Source organism: Camponotus floridanus, unplaced genomic scaffold (genome assembly GCF_003227725.1).
Source record: "Camponotus floridanus strain SB8 unplaced genomic scaffold, Cflo_v7.5 scaffold12, whole genome shotgun sequence".
Taxonomy (NCBI): Eukaryota; Metazoa; Arthropoda; class Insecta; order Hymenoptera; family Formicidae; genus Camponotus; species Camponotus floridanus.
In genome coordinates, this window is record NW_020229237.1 from 2,461,012 (window position 1) to 2,480,251 (window position 19,240).

General features: G+C 27.4%; 2 protein-coding genes across 21 annotated transcripts in view; one reads left to right on the forward strand and one right to left on the reverse strand.

The window, feature by feature from the left end:
• LOC105259050 (mucin-5AC) overlaps positions 1-19,137 on the reverse strand; it is a 64,474-nt gene extending 45,337 nt beyond the window's left edge. For 7 of the 20 annotated variants that reach the window (XM_025415295.1, XM_025415297.1, XM_025415294.1 and 4 more), the window contains exons 1-3: positions 19,016-19,137; positions 14,990-15,228; positions 14,584-14,636 (exon numbers count right to left, since the gene is read on the reverse strand). In XM_025415295.1, the coding sequence (XP_025271080.1) occupies positions 14,584-14,589 (6 nt within the window). In that variant the 5' untranslated portion in view covers positions 14,590-14,636; positions 14,990-15,228; positions 19,016-19,137. Of the gene's footprint in view, positions 1-5,736; positions 6,115-14,583; positions 14,637-14,989; positions 15,229-18,164; positions 18,268-19,015 lie in introns of those variants that run through there. The other 13 variants (XM_025415286.1, XM_025415284.1, XM_011270743.3 and 10 more) reach the window with 6 other exon arrangements.
• LOC105259106 (glucose dehydrogenase [FAD, quinone]) lies at positions 10,148-12,710 on the forward strand. The gene is made up of 3 exons (XM_011270846.2): positions 10,148-10,567; positions 11,099-11,282; positions 11,374-12,710. The coding sequence occupies exons 1-3, from the start codon at positions 10,148-10,150 to the stop codon at positions 12,681-12,683; spliced, it is 1,914 nt and encodes a 637-aa protein (XP_011269148.1). The 3' UTR covers positions 12,684-12,710.
• Positions 19,138-19,240: the final 103 nt, after the last annotated feature.

The following is a 19,240-nucleotide window of genomic DNA, read 5'->3' on the forward strand; positions in this document are numbered from 1 at the left end:
AGTCATCACCCCTGTGATGTAACTTGAAATATGAGATGAAATTTTCGATAAAATTGAATTTTTCGATACTATCATCTTTTCCTTCACAGATCGCAAGAGAGAAAGCAATATAAAAATGCTTTAATTGGACACTTATTTCCGTGATATATATTTACGGTTTATAATAAACTATAAACAATATACGAGATGCATGATGCATTCTATCATATATTGAATTTCCAAAATAATTTACATCGCCTCCATGTTAATTCTGTTCTTCATATTGAGTATTTAACAGTATATATGTATCTAAATATATGTAAAATAAAAAAATGTAAATATTGATAATATGTGACATGTGTATGTGTGCATGTGTATGTGGTATACATATACAATGATATAATTTATAAAGGAAAAAGATAAAGAGATAAATAGATAGATAGATAGGTGAAGATAAAGAAGGAAAAAGTAGAAAAAAAGCAAAGAGAAGAGTAGAAAAAAGAAAAAGAGAGAAAGAAAATAAGATGTGAAAAAATGGAAAAAGAAAGAGGACTCTTTCGAAATAAAGTCTTACGATGATTTTGAATGAAACATGTTTATAAGAAAGTTTTTTAAAAATACAGCACACGAGGTCTGAATATAAAATATGTCACTAGAAATTATCATCTTAAATATCTTTTCAGAAACATTATGCGAAAAAATATTTCTTGATAAAAGTTGCTCGACAGAATAATAATAAGTGCTTTGGTGACTATTAATGACCTTATAAAAATCACATCAAGATAATCTTAAAATTTTCAAGTAAAAATATATCTCTCCTTTTTATTGCAGATTTTTATAATTGATATCGAGACATTTTCAAAACAGTGTATATATAAATCTCTTTGTATTAAATACTTTTTAAATCTTTTTGTATTAAATATTTTTTTAAATTATGAGTTTCTAAAGTTTAAATATCGCTCTCGTATTATTATACAAGATGTATTGAAGAGATGTAATAGGGAGATTCCCTGGTTAACATTTTTTTATATGTCAGTGCAATCGGATATGTGTGTATATGTATATATATTTAGTAAATGTCATAACTGTTGACCAGTTGTTCTAATTATATTATACAATTTAATAATGAGCCAATGATAAAAACTGGTATTAATGTTTTTTAATATTTCAAAGACAATTAATGCCACTTCAGTGATAATTCGGTGTCATCTAAATTTTTTACAAATCATCTAAATTTTGTGATTTGATTCTGTAAACTCGATCTTTAAATAATCTTAAAAGAAAAAATTCGAATTAATATCAAGTGATCGGGATGGTTATTTGATTGCATTTATCTCTTTCCTATCTATCCTTTAAAAAAAAATCATTATAAAAATTTTGTACATAGTGTCGTTTAAAAATTTAAAGCGACATTAATTATCTCCAGAATATCTCCAGAGATAATTAATGTCGCTTCAAAATTTTAAACAACACTATATATAACAGCAATTTTAATCAATTGATTCACTATCAAACTGTGCAATAGTTCAAATAATATATATCCACATACATACATATATATATATATATATATATATATATGGAATTAAATATCCCTCAAACCCTCATAAACCTCACAAACCTCATAAATTCTAGATAACGCAAATAATAGTAATTTTTATTCATATAACTCTAACTTTGGATTGAAAGGTAATAGTAAACTCTCTCAAAAGTCATTTTTCTTGTCTTTAAAAGTACTTTCAAATGACTACTTATTCGACCTCTTCATACCATTTAAGATTTTTAAACCATTCCCATCTCCTTGCCCTACCGAGATTGAAGGTGAGCATCACTTGGTTAAAATAGTTTTTATTATCCCATCAAATCCCTCACAATCCTCTCAATTCTTTCTTTCTTTGTCTTTATTTCCAGTTATCTATCTATCTATTTATACTTGTTATAAAGTTATCAAGATCTATCCCTTTTCACATACTATATATAACAATAATATTTATAAATAATCATTTTTAAAAAACCTAAATAATAAAGAAATTTAATGATCAAATATAAAATAAAATTTAATCATATAAATATAAATTAAAATGTATTTCCTGAATAATATATTTACACTGTTTCCCATTTTATAAACAGTCTTATCCGTCTCTGCTGCAATGACGCATCATAGCTATTACAGAAAGACGCGTCGTAATGTCTAACATCGATCCGAAGTAGCGTGGGCCACTCTCGAGCGATATCCGCCTTGACCATGCTTCGATCCGCGTTAAATAACATATATTCGTGACCTATATAAACCTGAGATTTCGCTGCTTTCTATTCAACTGAATATTTAAGGGAAGGAAAAATGTGTATGGAACTAGAATTTTCACAATGAATTTGCATCTAAATCCCCGCAAGCAACAGAAGAACTGGAAATTATTTTTTTTGTCACTCACACGAGAGAATATCGTTGCTTTATGTGGCTCATACAATGAGAATTTTATTTGTTACTTCAGCATATTTGCGACGACATGTACAGAGTGTCTTTTTTAATGGAACCGTATATCTCTAGAAATTTGACAAAAAAATTTTAGACAAAATTTATAGAATTTTGGGCAAAAGGATATTTATATAGAAAAAAATTCAATTAACATTATTTTCCAAGGGAATTTAAATATCAATCTAATTTATTTAAATAGTAGCCCTTTTTATATAAATATATTTTTAATATATTTTTATATAATCGATCTTCACAATATCCGACGTAAACAGTTATAAAAATAAGATAGACAAAAATTAAATAAATGAGATATTTCATACTTTAATTTGATACAATTTTACATAAGCAATAAAAAATATCTCGAAAAATATTGATTTTTAGATATTTTGAATGATCTTAATTTAATATTTTTTCTATATCAAATAATGAGATATTTGTACAGAGAAAAATATTGTTTTTAAGAAAAAGTATATAATTTGCAACTACATAAGTATATAAATATCATTATGAGTTAAATGTATTCATTGTTTGAAATCATAGAAAAAAGAAACAGTTTATAATAACCTGATTTCAAGAGACAATCATGTCTCGCCCACGCACAATTTCGATCAGCTCAAGCAAATAACAAGACAAGTTGTGTGTTTGTGTCTATAATAATATTTTATAAATATTTTAGACTATTATATTTCAATAACACCAATAATTCAATATTATATTTCATTGCTTGAGTTTCTAAAATTAATCAATAGACTGAATTTTCATTATATAACAAAGACGTTTTTATTTTTGCTTTATATACTTGATGAACAAATATATTATAGTAAAAAATTTATATGGAAATTTTCCCTTAAGAAGCATTACGATTATTTTTGTCTTCTGGATATACTACTTCTCCAATTTCCGAGACAAGATTAAAACAATGACAATAACTGCCGATATCAAATATGATAAATAAAATTATATACAAGATTATGTAAAATATATGTCACAGATATATTCGAGATTATTATTTGACAATTGTTGAATTGTCAATTTACATTGTCAATTATTAAGAATTATCATTTCAAATATCTCCGAAAAAATTATTCAAAAAAATATAAATGAATTAATTATGATTAAATGACAATTATATATCAATCTAATGAAGTCGAAAGTTCATCATATCGTAAGGCCGAAAATGATATTCTTCATAGTGATATTTCAAATCGATAAAGTTTGTATAATTTGTGTGAATTATATTAAATCATACATTGTATTAGCTTCGAATAGCTGTACCTTTTATTATGTTGAAATATTCATATTATTATAAAAAAATTATATATATCTCTTCTTTAAGTAATAAATTTTATAAGCAACTATACACACAACAGTTTGCATTATTTATTTTAATATATATTTGTTACGGTCTATTTCTCTTAACTTAAAAAATCAAAAGGGATGGCCATTTATAGCCTAACATTAATTAAAAATTTAGTTTAAATTGATATAAACTGGCTTGATAATAGCATATTATTAAATATTTTATCAAAGAGAATAAATTTGTGCGAAAAAAGAATACAGATACAGAGGTGCACAAAAGCATAATAGAGGGAGAAAGGAATAAGGAATATGTGCACAGGGCCTATTTTAAAAATAAAATATTGAAACATAATGTTTATGTAACGTTGTTTATGTATTGCTACAATTTGTACAACTGTATATAATAAATATTCAACAATTACTGAATGTGTGACAAAAATGCTGGATACAATACAATACTGAAATCTCTTGTGATGTCACATTATCAAATTTTGATTTTATTCCTTTTAATGTCTTCATATTTATATCATATACACATCATATCACGCGCGAAGGAGATTTTTAAAAGTCTACATAAAATTATCAATATTAATCTAATGGTGCGCTTGATTAATGCTTCGCTAAATATTCGTATAAAATATAAATTATATTCATGTTGTTATAATTCAATAAATATTATGTTTAAACTTGTCTTGATGATATATATCATCGATAATGAGATTTATAATATAATTACACTATAACATGTGATATTTAAAAAATATATTTAATTGTTTGGTATGCAACAACATCTTGTTTAATGTGCAATACAAAAGAAATTTAGAATAATGCATCACACGTACGTTAATATTGAAGCTTAAAATCGATCCATCATTCATTTATTTTCTTTCTTTTGCTTATTTCTGATCATAAATAATTTAAATATATTTTTATCATAAATAAAAGAAAGAGAATATACTATATAAAAAAATTAAAAATTTTAATTTCTCTTTATACAATTTAAAATACTAGATTGATAAACAACTGTATCAATTTTGTTTTAGCTCTACTACTAACAAATTTCCACAAACTTACAAATGTAAACGAAGAAGCAAAACACAAACTTTATTGTCAAAATTTAATTTGTTATAATAAATTTGTTATAATGTTATTCTCCTAAATAAATGTCATCCTCCACTTTGGTTTTTGTAAAGAATTATTCAAAATAATTTTCCTTACGTATCTAAAGAGTAAAAAAATTTGTAAAATGTGACTTATTTATCCTAATCATACACATATCATATATACACACATATACATATATACATCTAGCACATTTAAAAAGCTATATCAATTTGATTTCAATATTAAAAATCACAATAGGATTATTTATCTTTTACCTATATTTTTTTAAATAAGTCATATTCACACTTTGGACAAAATTGAAGAATAAAATGTATAAAGTATAACAAAGGAAAAAAATTCACACATTTTTGCATTTTCAGAATGCTGAATTCTTTAATTTTTCTCTCTCTTTCTCTTTCTCTGCTTTTTCTTTTCCATATTTAAAATATAATTTCTATATTTAGATTTTCATAGAGAGAATTATATTTCTACATTTAGATAGAGAAAAAAAGGAAAAATGTGCAAGTATATAAAATAACACATATGTTTCCCCCTATGTAGTTATTACTTCAAAGTGACAACGTTTGGGGTCAATAACACTTGATATTCTCCTAAGCAGTCCCTAACCTTTGGCATTTTATTGGAAAAATTGACGTATTTACTTTGTGTACTGTAACAGAAAATAGTTACGCGAAATACTGTATATTTTAAAGGAATGGATCTTCCATTCTCGGAACGATCAATCGAAATATACAGATCGCTGGTGTCTATAAATTGACTTTATAAATCAAAACCCGTCTTGTAGTCGGGGCGTACGTCTCCTTTCGTCAACATGGCCGTTCGCGTCACAATGGATTTAACTCGTTGCTTACACTCACCAGGTATTGCTTGCAATGTTTTTTATGCTTAATGCAGGCGGGACGCTTCTTTTTCTTGGAGGTAAGGGCGGCAGTAGCGGCAATCAACCCATTTCCGGACTTTTCCTTACGGGGTGTTGATAAATTCGATTTGTTCGCAGGCATCTTTCACCCAGTTCCAGCCTATTTTAGCTATTCTATCGCCAATTATTATATCAATTATTATAAACCGATTATTATACCAATAGTCCGCAGATGCCAATGACAATCAATGAGAATAGATTTAATAGTCCAGTGATAAAAGAAAAAGACGATTGATAACGATCCAAACTTTCCTATTTCACTTAACACAGGCTGCGCACGGATACACGTGTACTTCTGTGTGCGCGCGTTAAGCTGAGATCGGGAAAACGCTAGAGATGCTTCAAAGCATTGTCCTACCCAATCAGAATAAAGAAATTTTTACCCTTTTTGTCCCGATTGGGCAAACGAAAAACTTTGAGAAATAGCTTCGAGAAAAATCTATGAACGATACAACAATAGTTTATTTGTATTCTTGTAAATAATAATTAATTACCGCTAATAGTACTAATTGTGCTACGTAGCCTCAATAACATTAAAGTTGATTGATGCAAATGTTTTTAATAAATGATAGTACAGATTAAAACGAAACAGATAGACTTATATGTTATTTGCTTCCTTTTTTTTTAAATCGGAGTCATCCCTATACTTTTATTTAGGATACTTAGGGAGAGAGAAAGAGAATATATACTCGCTCCAATATAGAGTTCAATAATCTCATATGGTGAAATATGATGCAAAGGCAGCCATTTCTACGTGGGCAAAATGTTATACCGGGTGTTGTAGAATTCGATATCCCGTATCTCTTGATAAGATGTAATAATGAACGTATACAGTACAAATAAAATATTAAGTAATATTTTCGCCCTATCACAATGATATATATTATAACACATATAAATTAATTTTTTATAATAATCTTAAACATTTTACAAATACAAGAAAAGATATCAAATAAATTTTGCAATTGACACTTGATGATTGCATATTTAATAGTAGTAACGATAATGACAATTCTATGAAATATAAATGTAAAGATAAAACTAATTTCAAGTATATATATATATATATATATATATATATATATATATATATATTGTACATATAGTATATATATAAAAATAAGAAATTACACGCTGTTTATATATATTTCTTACCTGATATATTCTGCATCTGCCTGTGACATAATTACATCATTTTTTTGGCATTGCTAATAAAGTTGCACACAATCACAGATTCTATATGTATATTATACTAGACCGTTAACTGTGATGCTAATGATGATGCAAGGATAGCCATTTTTATGTAGTCACAATATATAAGTGTAAAAAATATATATAAGTGTAAAATATGTATAAGTGGCGCATAATAAAAGAAGTCGATATTTTTGTTTATATATATATATAATACTTCAGTACATTAACATATTCTGCTACAAAATTATAATGGACACAGGAAATTTAATATCTAAGACAATTTATATTATATTTCTTGTCGTATTTTTTTATTAACAATATCATGTTCATTAAAAATGACATTTCATTGGATATAAGATCATCTTTATAAAATACTGAACATTTCTGTATTAATAATTTTGGATTTTATTAATTGCTTTTCATAAAATTATCACTAGTGTTACTATTGTTAAATATGTAATCAGCATCAATTGCAAAAGCTATTTTATTTTTATCATAAATTTTCAAGGAACAAGAATGCGAGAAAATAATATGGTAAAGTGGTGGTACCGCATGATTTATATTCAACATAATGTCTCGGATGTTTCAGTCTTTCACTTTCTTTGACACAACGAACTTCTCAATCGCGTGTAACAGTATTCTGACACTAAATATTTACCGATAACAGGTGATGTCAAGTTCTACTTTTTTATAAAGCTTTCGTCAAGTTTTTCTTTATAGTCGATTAGTTTCTTTTATTGCAAAACAAAAATCAATCAACTTCTATTGTTTAATTTGCTGTTATTTGCTGTGCTTTCATAAATTGTGTATAAGTAAATAATGAAATATTATTTGAAATTTATTGGATCACACGTAATTTCAATCGAACCAATCAGAAATCATAATTAAGGTTCTCTCTCGCTGATGAAATATTGAACCATTGTAAGAAAATCAAACAAATTTTCTTGCGACATACATTGAAATAAATTAGTTTTTTTGTATCCTATGATACACATTCGATAATACAGATTGATAAAATATACCGAAAACTATTTTTCCATTTTGTGAACTAAAAAATAATTGTAAATTATGATCATCATAAAGTTTATTTTAAAGTTTATTTCATAAAGTTTATTTAATTATCATAAAATTTATTTTTAACTTCTGTCAAATATAAAGTGAGTTATGCCTACATTATTGCAGCATATAAAAAAGAGAAAACTTTTTATTATACTTTAAAAATCCATAGCATCAAATAATAGCAAATAATGATATACGAAGAAACTTATTTATTACATATCTTGCAAAAAACAGATTCACATGATAAACTGCTTATAAATTAGTTTAAATTTTAGCTACATTAAGATTTAACAAGTAGAAATTTTAAGTAACATTTCATTATCTTATTCGATAATTACTAACATAATAATATACTTTGTAATTCAATATTTATATATAAAATAGATGTATTTCAATGTTCCTCGTTTTCGTTACTACTTGAATAGTACTCGTGATTTTTCTTTCTGTTTCCATTATGTCCAATTCTTGATGTAGAAAATTATATATATGTCAATGTAATGTTACACTTTTACACTTCATGTAATATTTTTATAGAGATTACTTACAATTAAAAAAGCGAATCTCTAATCTAATTTCACTTCTGCAAAAAAACCAAAATAAAATAATAACTACTCCTAATTAACTAATTCCTAGGTATTTTTCGCGAGATAAATAAATTTGCATATACAGAGAAAAATTAACCGATCATGCATTTGCATATGCATATGAAGAGAAAGATCAACCAATCACGCAATAATTCTAATATGAAGAATGTAATGATATAGCATTTTTTATATTAAATCAGTGGTTAATTTTTTTATGCATATATATTATCTGATTATGCAGAATATTTTTAATGTAACATAGTACAATCGGGCTTTTAACATAATATATACAACATTTTTAAAAATCCATTTTATGCAATACATTTCCCAACTAATTTCATTGGAAACTCTTCTTCCGATAAAATAATTACATTGAAGTGAAATGTCATTGAAGTGAAATGTCATTTCATATTGCGGTCACAGAATTTCTTTTTCGCAAGATAAATCATTTTTAAATGAAGAATGACGATTTCACTTTCCATTATTACCTTTGTTAATAAGTTATAAAATCCAATACTACATAAGTCATATATTGCTTGTAAATTGATATCACAAAATAATATATAATTATAAGACTATCAGTTTATCTCTTTTTTATATAGTTTTGCTATATATATATATATATATATATATGTATATATATATATATATATATATATGTATTATTTATTTATTATAATATATTTTAAACATTCGAAATATAATATATTTTTAACATTCGAAAAATTATGATTTTTTTTCTTTGAATTATTTGAGTCAATTAATTGAACATATTATATCTCCTCGCAAACCAATTTTTTAAATAAAATTATCTATCTTTCTTTAATATATCAATTTTCCCTATTATTCTACATATAAAAACATTAAAATATAAAAATATTAAAGTAAAATATTTTGAAAAGTGGATAATTTAGAGAATATTTTGATTTTTCGTAATATATCTTTTATTTAATGTTCGTTATGAAATTGAATTGTTTCTACTCATCAATCAATAAGTTCTGAAGATATAATAATATAATCACAAATGTATTTCAACGTATCACTCCAGAAGTGAATAGTTCAAACTGATTTTACCTAAAAATTAATTATTAATTATATATATTATATTTAGATATTCTAATAATTAAAATAAATATTGAGAAAGAAATATTCCAAAAACCTATTGAACTTGACAATACCTCGAATAGACGACGGTGACTTGTGGTAATCTGCATTGTTTACATTGTTCTACATTTTCTCGCAAGTAAGTAGTCGTGTAATTGTAACGAACAATATAAAATATAAGTGTACTAAACAAATATAATAATAATTTAATAATGAAATAACGCGAAATATAGTATAACAAAAACGTTTTTTTATCTGAGACATCGAAGACACATTCTACTTTTAAAAGTGCAATCACAAAAATCTGTCAGTGAATGAGGAGACAAAGAATATTCACGAACTTAATTGTTTAAAAAATATACGAACAGGAATAAAAGAATTAAGCACACGCCAACAGTGCAGTGAAAGATGGGAATCGCGACAATAATCGCTATAAAAACTGCTGCTATAAAAACTGCCACCTTGCTCTTTGGCATTGGCAAGATTACTATAATTCCAGCATTGATTACCGCGCTCGCGTACTTCAATTATGATCTTATAAATCCGGAGAATCATCCACGTGTAACGAGAGAATTGAAGAAAAGTTACGACTTCATTGTAATAGGCGGCGGATCCGCTGGTAATGTGGTCGTTAACAGATTGACCGAAAATCCCGAATGGAATGTGCTGTTATTAGAGGCCGGAGGCCACGAGAATGAGATAACTGACGTGCCAATATTGTCTCTATACTTGCATAAAACTAAAATGGACTGGCAATACCGTCCTCAACCGCAAGACATGGCGTGTCAAGCTATGGTCGATCACCGATGCTGCTGGACCAGAGGCAAAGTACGGAATCATCAAATTAAAATGCGTGAGAGAGAACCAAGAGCAGTATATAAAAATATTAAAATTATTGAAAAATCAATATTTATATATTTACACACTTAACCGCTTTAGATTTTCAAATATTTTGTTCACTGTAACATGATTTGACTGATAAATATTTTAAACAATGATACTGTTCAAAAATGCATTCATGACTTTATCGATTTAAAATCAAGCTTTTATCGCGTTGAAATATTAGGCAACTGTCAAAAAAATGGCATAAAGTCAATTAATACTTCGATAATTAAAATTATCTATTCCTGCTATTAATAAATTTTTGTTTAAAAGAATAAATTAATTTATATATCTAATAAAATGAAGAAAACATTATACATTTTATACACCAAAGAAAATTATCGAAAATTAGATTAATGCATTTACGTTGTAATTACACTGTTTTTATTTTTATTTATGATTATATTGATTTATTTTGCGCATCTTTACAGTCAATTAATTATTAACTTTATTAATTAACTTCATCAATTAACTTAGGTTCTTGGAGGATCTAGCGTTTTAAATACGATGTTGTACATTCGCGGCAATCGACGTGATTTTGATCAATGGGAAAGTTTCGGCAATCCCGGTTGGGGATATGATGATGTACTTCCATATTTCAAAAAATCACAGGATCAAAGAAATCCATATTTAGCACGCAACACAAAATATCATAGCACAGGTTTATATTAATGTTTCAATTATTGTACATACTGAATGAAACGTTATAAATATTTCTTATTATTTTGTTTTTATCACATTGGATTTCCTAGGAGGATACTTAACCGTACAAGAGTGCCCTTATGTCAGTCCATTGGGCATAGCATTTCTTCAGGCTGGTGAAGAAATGGGTTACGATATTCGTGATATCAATGGTGAACAGCAAACCGGGTTTTCGTTGTTGCAGTTTACAATGCGACGAGGTACTAGGTGTAGCACTGCTAAAGCATTCATACGACCTATTCAATTAAGAAAGAATTTTCATCTCTCTACATGGAGCCACGTGACCCGGGTGCTGATAGATCCGAAAAATAAAAAAGTATATGGGGTAGAATTTATCAGAAATGGTCGTAAAAAAATGGTGTTTGCCAAGAAGGAGGTGATTCTCTCCGCCGGCGCTATTAATAGTCCACAATTATTAATGCTTTCGGGAATAGGACCGCGTATGCATCTAGAACAACTGGGAATTCCTGTGATTCAAGACTTGCCCGGAGTCGGACAGAATCTGCAAGATCACATAGCAGTCGGCGGACTCGTTTTTCCAATTGATTATGAAGTTGGCATTGTAATGCCACGAATGATAACTATCAAATCGGCACTAAAATATGCTATCACCGAGGATGGCCCATTAACATCCAGCATCGGTCTCGAGGCGGTCGGCTTTATTTCTACCAAATATGCCAATCAAACCGACGATTGGCCCGATATCGAGTTTATGCTAACGTCCTCGGGAATCAGCTCTGCTGGCAGTCACGCGAAGGAAGCTCATGGTTTAACTGACGAATTTTACAATCAAGTATTCGGTAAAATCAACAATCACGATGTCTTTGGAGTGTTTCCAATGATACTCAGGCCTAAGTCGAGTGGCTACATCAGATTGAAATCCAAAAACCCCTTGGATTATCCGCTACTCTACCATAATTATCTAACTCATCCGGAAGATGTGGCAGTACTTCGTGAAGGTGTCAAGGCGGCAATCGCCTTCGGTGAAACGAGAAGTATGAAGAAATTTGGTTCTAGATTTCATAGCAAACTAATACCCGGTTGCGAGAACTTTTCACTTTATACTGACGAATATTGGACATGCATTCTGCGGATTTACACTTTGTCCATATATCATTTGAGTTGCAGTGCTAAGATGGGCCCGCCTAATGATCCCATGGCAGTCGTGAATCCAGAGCTCAAAGTTTATGGAATCGAGGGTCTCCGGGTCATTGACGCGTCAGTCATGCCAGCTATTACTAGCGGCAATATAAATGCACCCGTTATCATGATCGGTGAAAAAGGTGCTGATTTAATAAAGGCAACATGGATGCGATCGTCTCATTCCAAAAGCAATAATATCACTGGCGCTACTTCTTAATACCTCAATCGATTTAATAATATTGTATAATGTAATATAGTTAATGATTCAATTCTGCGATTTAATTGTTTCACTGAGCGTTCTCGCAATTATTATCAACAATCTTATACATAATTGGTAACTTAACAGTTACATGAATTTAAAGAGAATTTTAATTAATAATGCAATATTAAATTGATTTTATTCAATCTATTTTATTTTACCATTTATTATCAATTTAATAATAATATTATGTTTATTTTTCTTAAATCAAGATCATAAAACCCATTAAGAACTAAGAAAAATTTAAATAAAATTCCTTTCCATGTTTATTTTATTATAAGACACACACATATGTATATTCTAGAATTCAGAATTTTTTTCTTTATTTTTTGCATTATTAATTTTGAATAGTTCTATATTTTTTTTAGAGACTGATAATTTAACATTGGCAAATTTCTTATAAAATTATATATAGAATTTATTATATACCATTCATATTCCAACTAAATGATTATTTTCTATATGTATTAGCTATACTTCTATTCCTAATAAACTTTTGCGATTTCAAAAATAATAAATAAATTTTAATATCCTAAGGAACCATATAGTATATTATATAATAGTCATAATCTTTTATTACATAAAATACTATAGCAATCCTAACAGCTCTAGCTGCCTTATTTGCTGATTAAATTAGCAAAAATTTGCAATTACTCAAAGCTTACTACAAGGCTTGAAGAAAATGTTCTAATTAGTATTTTATTCATTGATGCATTAGTATTTATCTATTCCTGACTAATTTTAGTGTCTCTGCTTAATTTTTACATGTTATTATTTAGTTTACGCGTATTCGTTTGTTTTGTGTAAATTACGTGCCATTATATTATAGTGGAAATGCTTATATATTTTCCATTCATAAGTATCATTTTCGTCTCTTGTTTAATATTGATCATCTATTTTGTTTAAAACTATTCTTATGTGTATGTGATATCGATTGGATTTACCGTTGACTTTAATCACTTTTAATCTGACAATTTTTTATCAAAGATAAAATAGTTCGATTTCTATCAAAGTTAATGAAGGAGAAAAATTTCCTTCCATTATCGGCTACTTATTTTCACCAATGCTTGAGCATAATTTTATGCTCGTTTACGACGTCATAACGACCATTTTCTATCTGTATTCTATCTTAATATAACTTTGCTTTAACTAATATAATGCCAAATCATCAATAAAAATTATGTGTGTGGTTTATTGCAATTTTTATAATATATAATATTATTGATAATAAAATTATAATAAAATAAAATTAATTAGACATCTAATTATACATATTTTTCTATATACTATACTTTTTTCTCATCCACTTATCTCTTTAAACATTATGTATTTAATTGATAATTTAAATTTATATCAGTCAAAACAAAGTCTTCTGATTATTACATTAGTGAGTATTACACTATATATACAGATGGACTACAAAAAATTAAAATAACATAAGCATATACGTTATAAGAATAAATTATTATATTTTGTTATATTATATAATATATTATATTATAATATATTATATAATATAACAAAATATAATATATTATATTATATTATTTTATTATATTGTATAATATATAATAAAAGTATATAATAAAATTACTAACACATTTTTTATCATATAAAATAAATAAATAATTAATTAGAATGATGAATTAATAAAAAATTGAAATATTTTCTATAGTTTTTAAATTTATGTTTTAATTTGCAAATGTAATATACTTTAATGCATGTTGAAATAATCTGTCAAAAATTATGTGATTTAATTTGTTCTAACCCATCCATTTTAAAAGGTAACAGATTTATCTATAATTTATAATTTCTATAAATCTATTACCTTAAAATTAAATAAAAATTCGTTACTCACCGACATGATGCGCAACAGCGGAGTTGTTGGTACTGAAGTTGTTGTTATGTTGTCTGTAACATACAAATATAAATCCAAATTATAGCAATGTTCAAAATATAATTAATATTTATAAAAATTATTGTAACGAATTTATTATAAATTTTGATATAAACTTTTGAAAAATATGGTAAATAAAAAAATTCTAATTTCCATATGTAATATATCTAAATAATTATTATTAAAAATATTAAGAATGTATGTTACGTTATGTGATATACGTTATATATACATTATATTATGCGATAGTTTTAAATGATCCATTAAAGAAAATAAAAAATATATAGAAAAAATAAAAAAAGAACGAACATTATATTTATTTTGAAATTAAAATAAATATGATAAATAATTTACACAAGTTATTTACCGTATGTATGTATGTGCTGCGGACGTTGCCCGATTTTTCAAATTTCCTTTTCCTCTCTTGTACATCCATCGTTGTTTCTTCGTGGCATTTACTCACTCGCGAAAACTCGATTTATTACGATTAATCGAATACGTGGAACACTTGCACGGCACTCCCGATCGCGGAACAATCACACGAGATTTATACTTTATTACATCTTAAAAAGCACGAAAATTACGATTTGCTTGACGTTTACGAGGCTAGAATAAAAAATTAATTATTATATCATTATTGTTATTTTTATTGTTGATATATATATATATATATATATATATATATATGTATATATGAATTGGAATATTTAAAAGATTACAATAATAAAAAGTCGAGATATAACAATCGTTTAATTAATAATTAATTTATCACCTTTCATGCAAAATTTAAAAAATCGGATGAAATGTTTAACTCTAAGCACTGTTAATAATTAATATTCTTAATTAATGTTAGTAAGCATTGTTAATTATTATATATTTAAAGTTAGTATGCATTATTAATAATTATAATAATTATTAAGAATCAATAATCGAAGAAAATTGCAATGAAATTTATAATGTTTATCCTTGTCGTTTTGATTTTTATTCGCAATAATATGGATTGCATTTTGATAGAGATTTATCATTACAATACAGTTTCATATCGTTTATTAAAAATTTAATAAATTGTAATAATAGCGAATTACGTTTCGATACTAACCCACGTAGAACATGAAACTCATAATGACATCATTATGATGTCACCTAAAAGTCATTTTAGAAAAATCATAATGATCTCATTTGATTATACTTTTGGCAATGTTTTGATGACTTATTAATATCATTTTTTATATATATTACGCAATTACTTGTTTATTTAACTATTCATGTATATTTTAATTATATTTAAGCAACATAATCTTTTTAAAATTATATAATGTGATTATTGAACTTAAAAATTTATGATTCTTTTTGTCATCTTTAACTAATTTTTTAATTATTTTTATTTAGGTAACTTTTAAGTGATAAATAAAATCATGGTAACCTTATAATGATGTCATTATGAGTTTCATGTTCTATCTGGGAATACCGATTGATTGAAGATGTGGAATTCAGCAATATACGAAGTATTTTTCACCACTACTTTATTTTTCGAGAGTCACCGTGTGAATGATAACAAAGCATATAAATGTAAACAATAGCGTGCTGTACACCAAGGCCGAATATGATGATAACTGGTTGACTAAATATTTTACGTACTATAACATGATATATATACAGGGTCTACCAAAAGTGTGGAAACCCCTAAATATCTCGGAAAATATACGTTTTACAGAAAAGTGTTTCCAACAAAAGTTGTAGGGTTTAAGAAGATCTATATACTGATTCTATCAGTTTGACCTTGGATGGCGTCGTCAAGGTCAGGTCAAGGTCACATTGACTTTTTTAAATGACACCCCCTACATTTGATTGCATATTCTTATAGCTTAATTCAAGAGCTTTCCAAAACACTATAATAATGTTCATTTTTATTAAGTACTTTGCGAGTTATGAGGGTTGAATGATAGAGTAGCGCCGGTATTAACATTATCCAAGGTGTACTACATGGAGGTTACTCGCTCGGATTTGCATCTGTTGTGTGTGTGATCCAGCTAACTAAGGCAAGATCGATTCCTCAATATATCCTTATATTTCGCTGAAGTCAAATTGCCAAAAAATTGCTCCATAAAACGTGTATGAAACGTAATATGGTTTCAGCATGATGGAGCTCCTGCTCATTTTGGTGCAGGACCACGTCGTATTTTAAATGAGACTTTTCCGCTACGGTGGATAGGAAGAAGGAACGGAAATGAGGGAGGAGAGGATTGGCCACCTCGGTCACCAGATCTAACTCCTCTTGATTATTATCTATGGGGATATCTGAAGAGTAAGGTTTACAGAACAAAACCTAAAACCATTCACGAATTGATACAGCGAATAAGGGATGAAATGGCTTTGATACCTTTTGAAACGAATCGTAAAGTCATTTCTACATTCTACCAAAGATTAGCATATTGTCAGGAAGTAAATGGCAGCCACTTTCAGCATTTACTTTAACACATTGAAACACATTTGCAATCGTTTGGTGCAACCTAACCTGATCTCTGTATACACGCACCGCACGCACGCACACGCACACATTTCGAACAATTATTATGATAAATGAGCATCCACAAATTTATTTACTGTTTACTATGTCGATTGCTTTCCAGGTCTTTAAATGCTCGATTGTAATTTGGTTGGGTCTTTGCTTTTGCTGACTGGATCCACGACCGATCTTGCCTTAGTTAGCTGGATCACACACACAACAGATGCAAATCCGAGCGAGTAACCTCCATGTAGTACACCTTGGATAATGTTAATACCGGCGCTACTCTATCATTCAACCCTCATAACTCGCAAAGTACTTAATAAAAATGAACATTATTATAGTGTTTTGGAAAGCTCTTGAATTAAGCTATAAGAATATGCAATCAAATGTAGGGGGTGTCATTTAAAAAAGTCAATGTGACCTTGACCTGACCTTGACGACGCCATCCAAGGTCAAACTGATAGAATCAGTATATAGATCTTCTTAAACCCTACAACTTTTGTTGGAAACACTTTTCTGTAAAACGTATATTTTCCGAGATATTTAGGGGTTTCCACACTTTTGGTAGACCCTGTATATATATATATATATATATATATATATATACATATGTGTATATATATATATATATATATATATATAATACAATAAATAATCATTTAATTAACTTAGAAATTAAAATCTATACTTTAATATTTTGTGTAGATATATGTTCTAGTACGTATAAAGTATCTGGTCAACGAATTATCAAAATAACATTAAGTTCGGCCTTAGCTGTGTACAACGCGCTATTGTTTACATTTACATACTTTGTATTCACATGGTGACACTCGAAGAATAAAATAGTGGTAAAAAATGCTTCGTATATTGCCGAATTCCATCTCCAATCAATCGGTAATAATATCGAAACATATATATCATTGTTACAATTAATTTTAATTATTTTTAGTAGTTATTATTACAATTATACATATTATTATATTATTATTATTATAACTATTATAATTATCATAGAAATTAATTTACTACTTACTATTAATTGTATTCTCGTATCAAATAATTATCCGATACTGATCGCGATCGCGTTTAGAAAAGGAATTTAAGTAGGAGTATTTCGCGCCATTACGTTTCTGTCCGATTGTTGCCGCGCAAATGATGACGAAGCCGAGAGCCAAGGCACGTACTAGCGCGTTATTGTTTACGCAGCCAAGGTCGAACACACCGTATTATTCCGATAAAATTCATTGCCGAAATATTTTACACACACACACACACACACACACATGTATATATATAAATATATATATATATATATATATATATATATATATATATATGAACATTTTAAAACGTAAATTAATTATCTATTAAAGGATTGATATATCTCACAGAGCTTATTGTAAACTAATGTAAAAAATAGTTATTCTTTATTCAGTTAAAAATATTAATATAAACCCATTACTGAAATTCTTCAATATTAAACTCAAAAACTAACTTTAATTTTTCTTTAATGAAATCTATAGACTTTTGATGGAAAATTTTAATAAAAAAGATTTAATAAAAAATTTTAATAAAAAATATGAAAGATGTAAAGATATAATACAATTATCAAACATTAATAATTGAGATTTATAGAATTAAGATTTAAAAAATTCTACAAAAGAATACATATAGCTTTTTCTACATTATCTACATATTCTCTTTATATATTACTTAGATTTGTAGTATATATTCCCACATGGCATCTCAATATTTTCAAAAGATTTTCAAAGGACATTTTGAAGATATCCAATCGCCCAAAGATGTCTTCGGAATATCTTCTGTTCTATTTATTTATATTTATATTAAATTATTATCTTAATATTTCATTATATACATACGTACATATATGTATCGATGTAATAATTTTCCTTCGCGAGTAATTGCATTTCTGTTATCAACCACACTTATTACTTCACACTTCCTGAGAGAGCGTTAACACACGGCGGACTTTTCAAACTACGTGAATATCGCACAATATTTCGATGTCTCCCCCTTACGTCTATCTGTCGAAGCTTCGCGGTCGAATCGGTAGCTAGCGCTATCTATGTATTTTATACATCTATAATT

Excerpts from the sequence above, each read along its gene's own strand:
- LOC105259106 (XM_011270846.2), top strand. The coding sequence starts at position 10,148 with ATGGGAATCGCGACAATAATCGCTATAAAAACTGCTGCTATAAAAACT. Across the intron at positions 10,568-11,098 it reads GCTGCTGGACCAGAGGCAAA|GTTCTTGGAGGATCTAGCGT; the intron begins GTACGGAATCAT and ends CAATTAACTTAG. Across the intron at positions 11,283-11,373 it reads CACAAAATATCATAGCACAG|GAGGATACTTAACCGTACAA; the intron begins GTTTATATTAAT and ends TGGATTTCCTAG.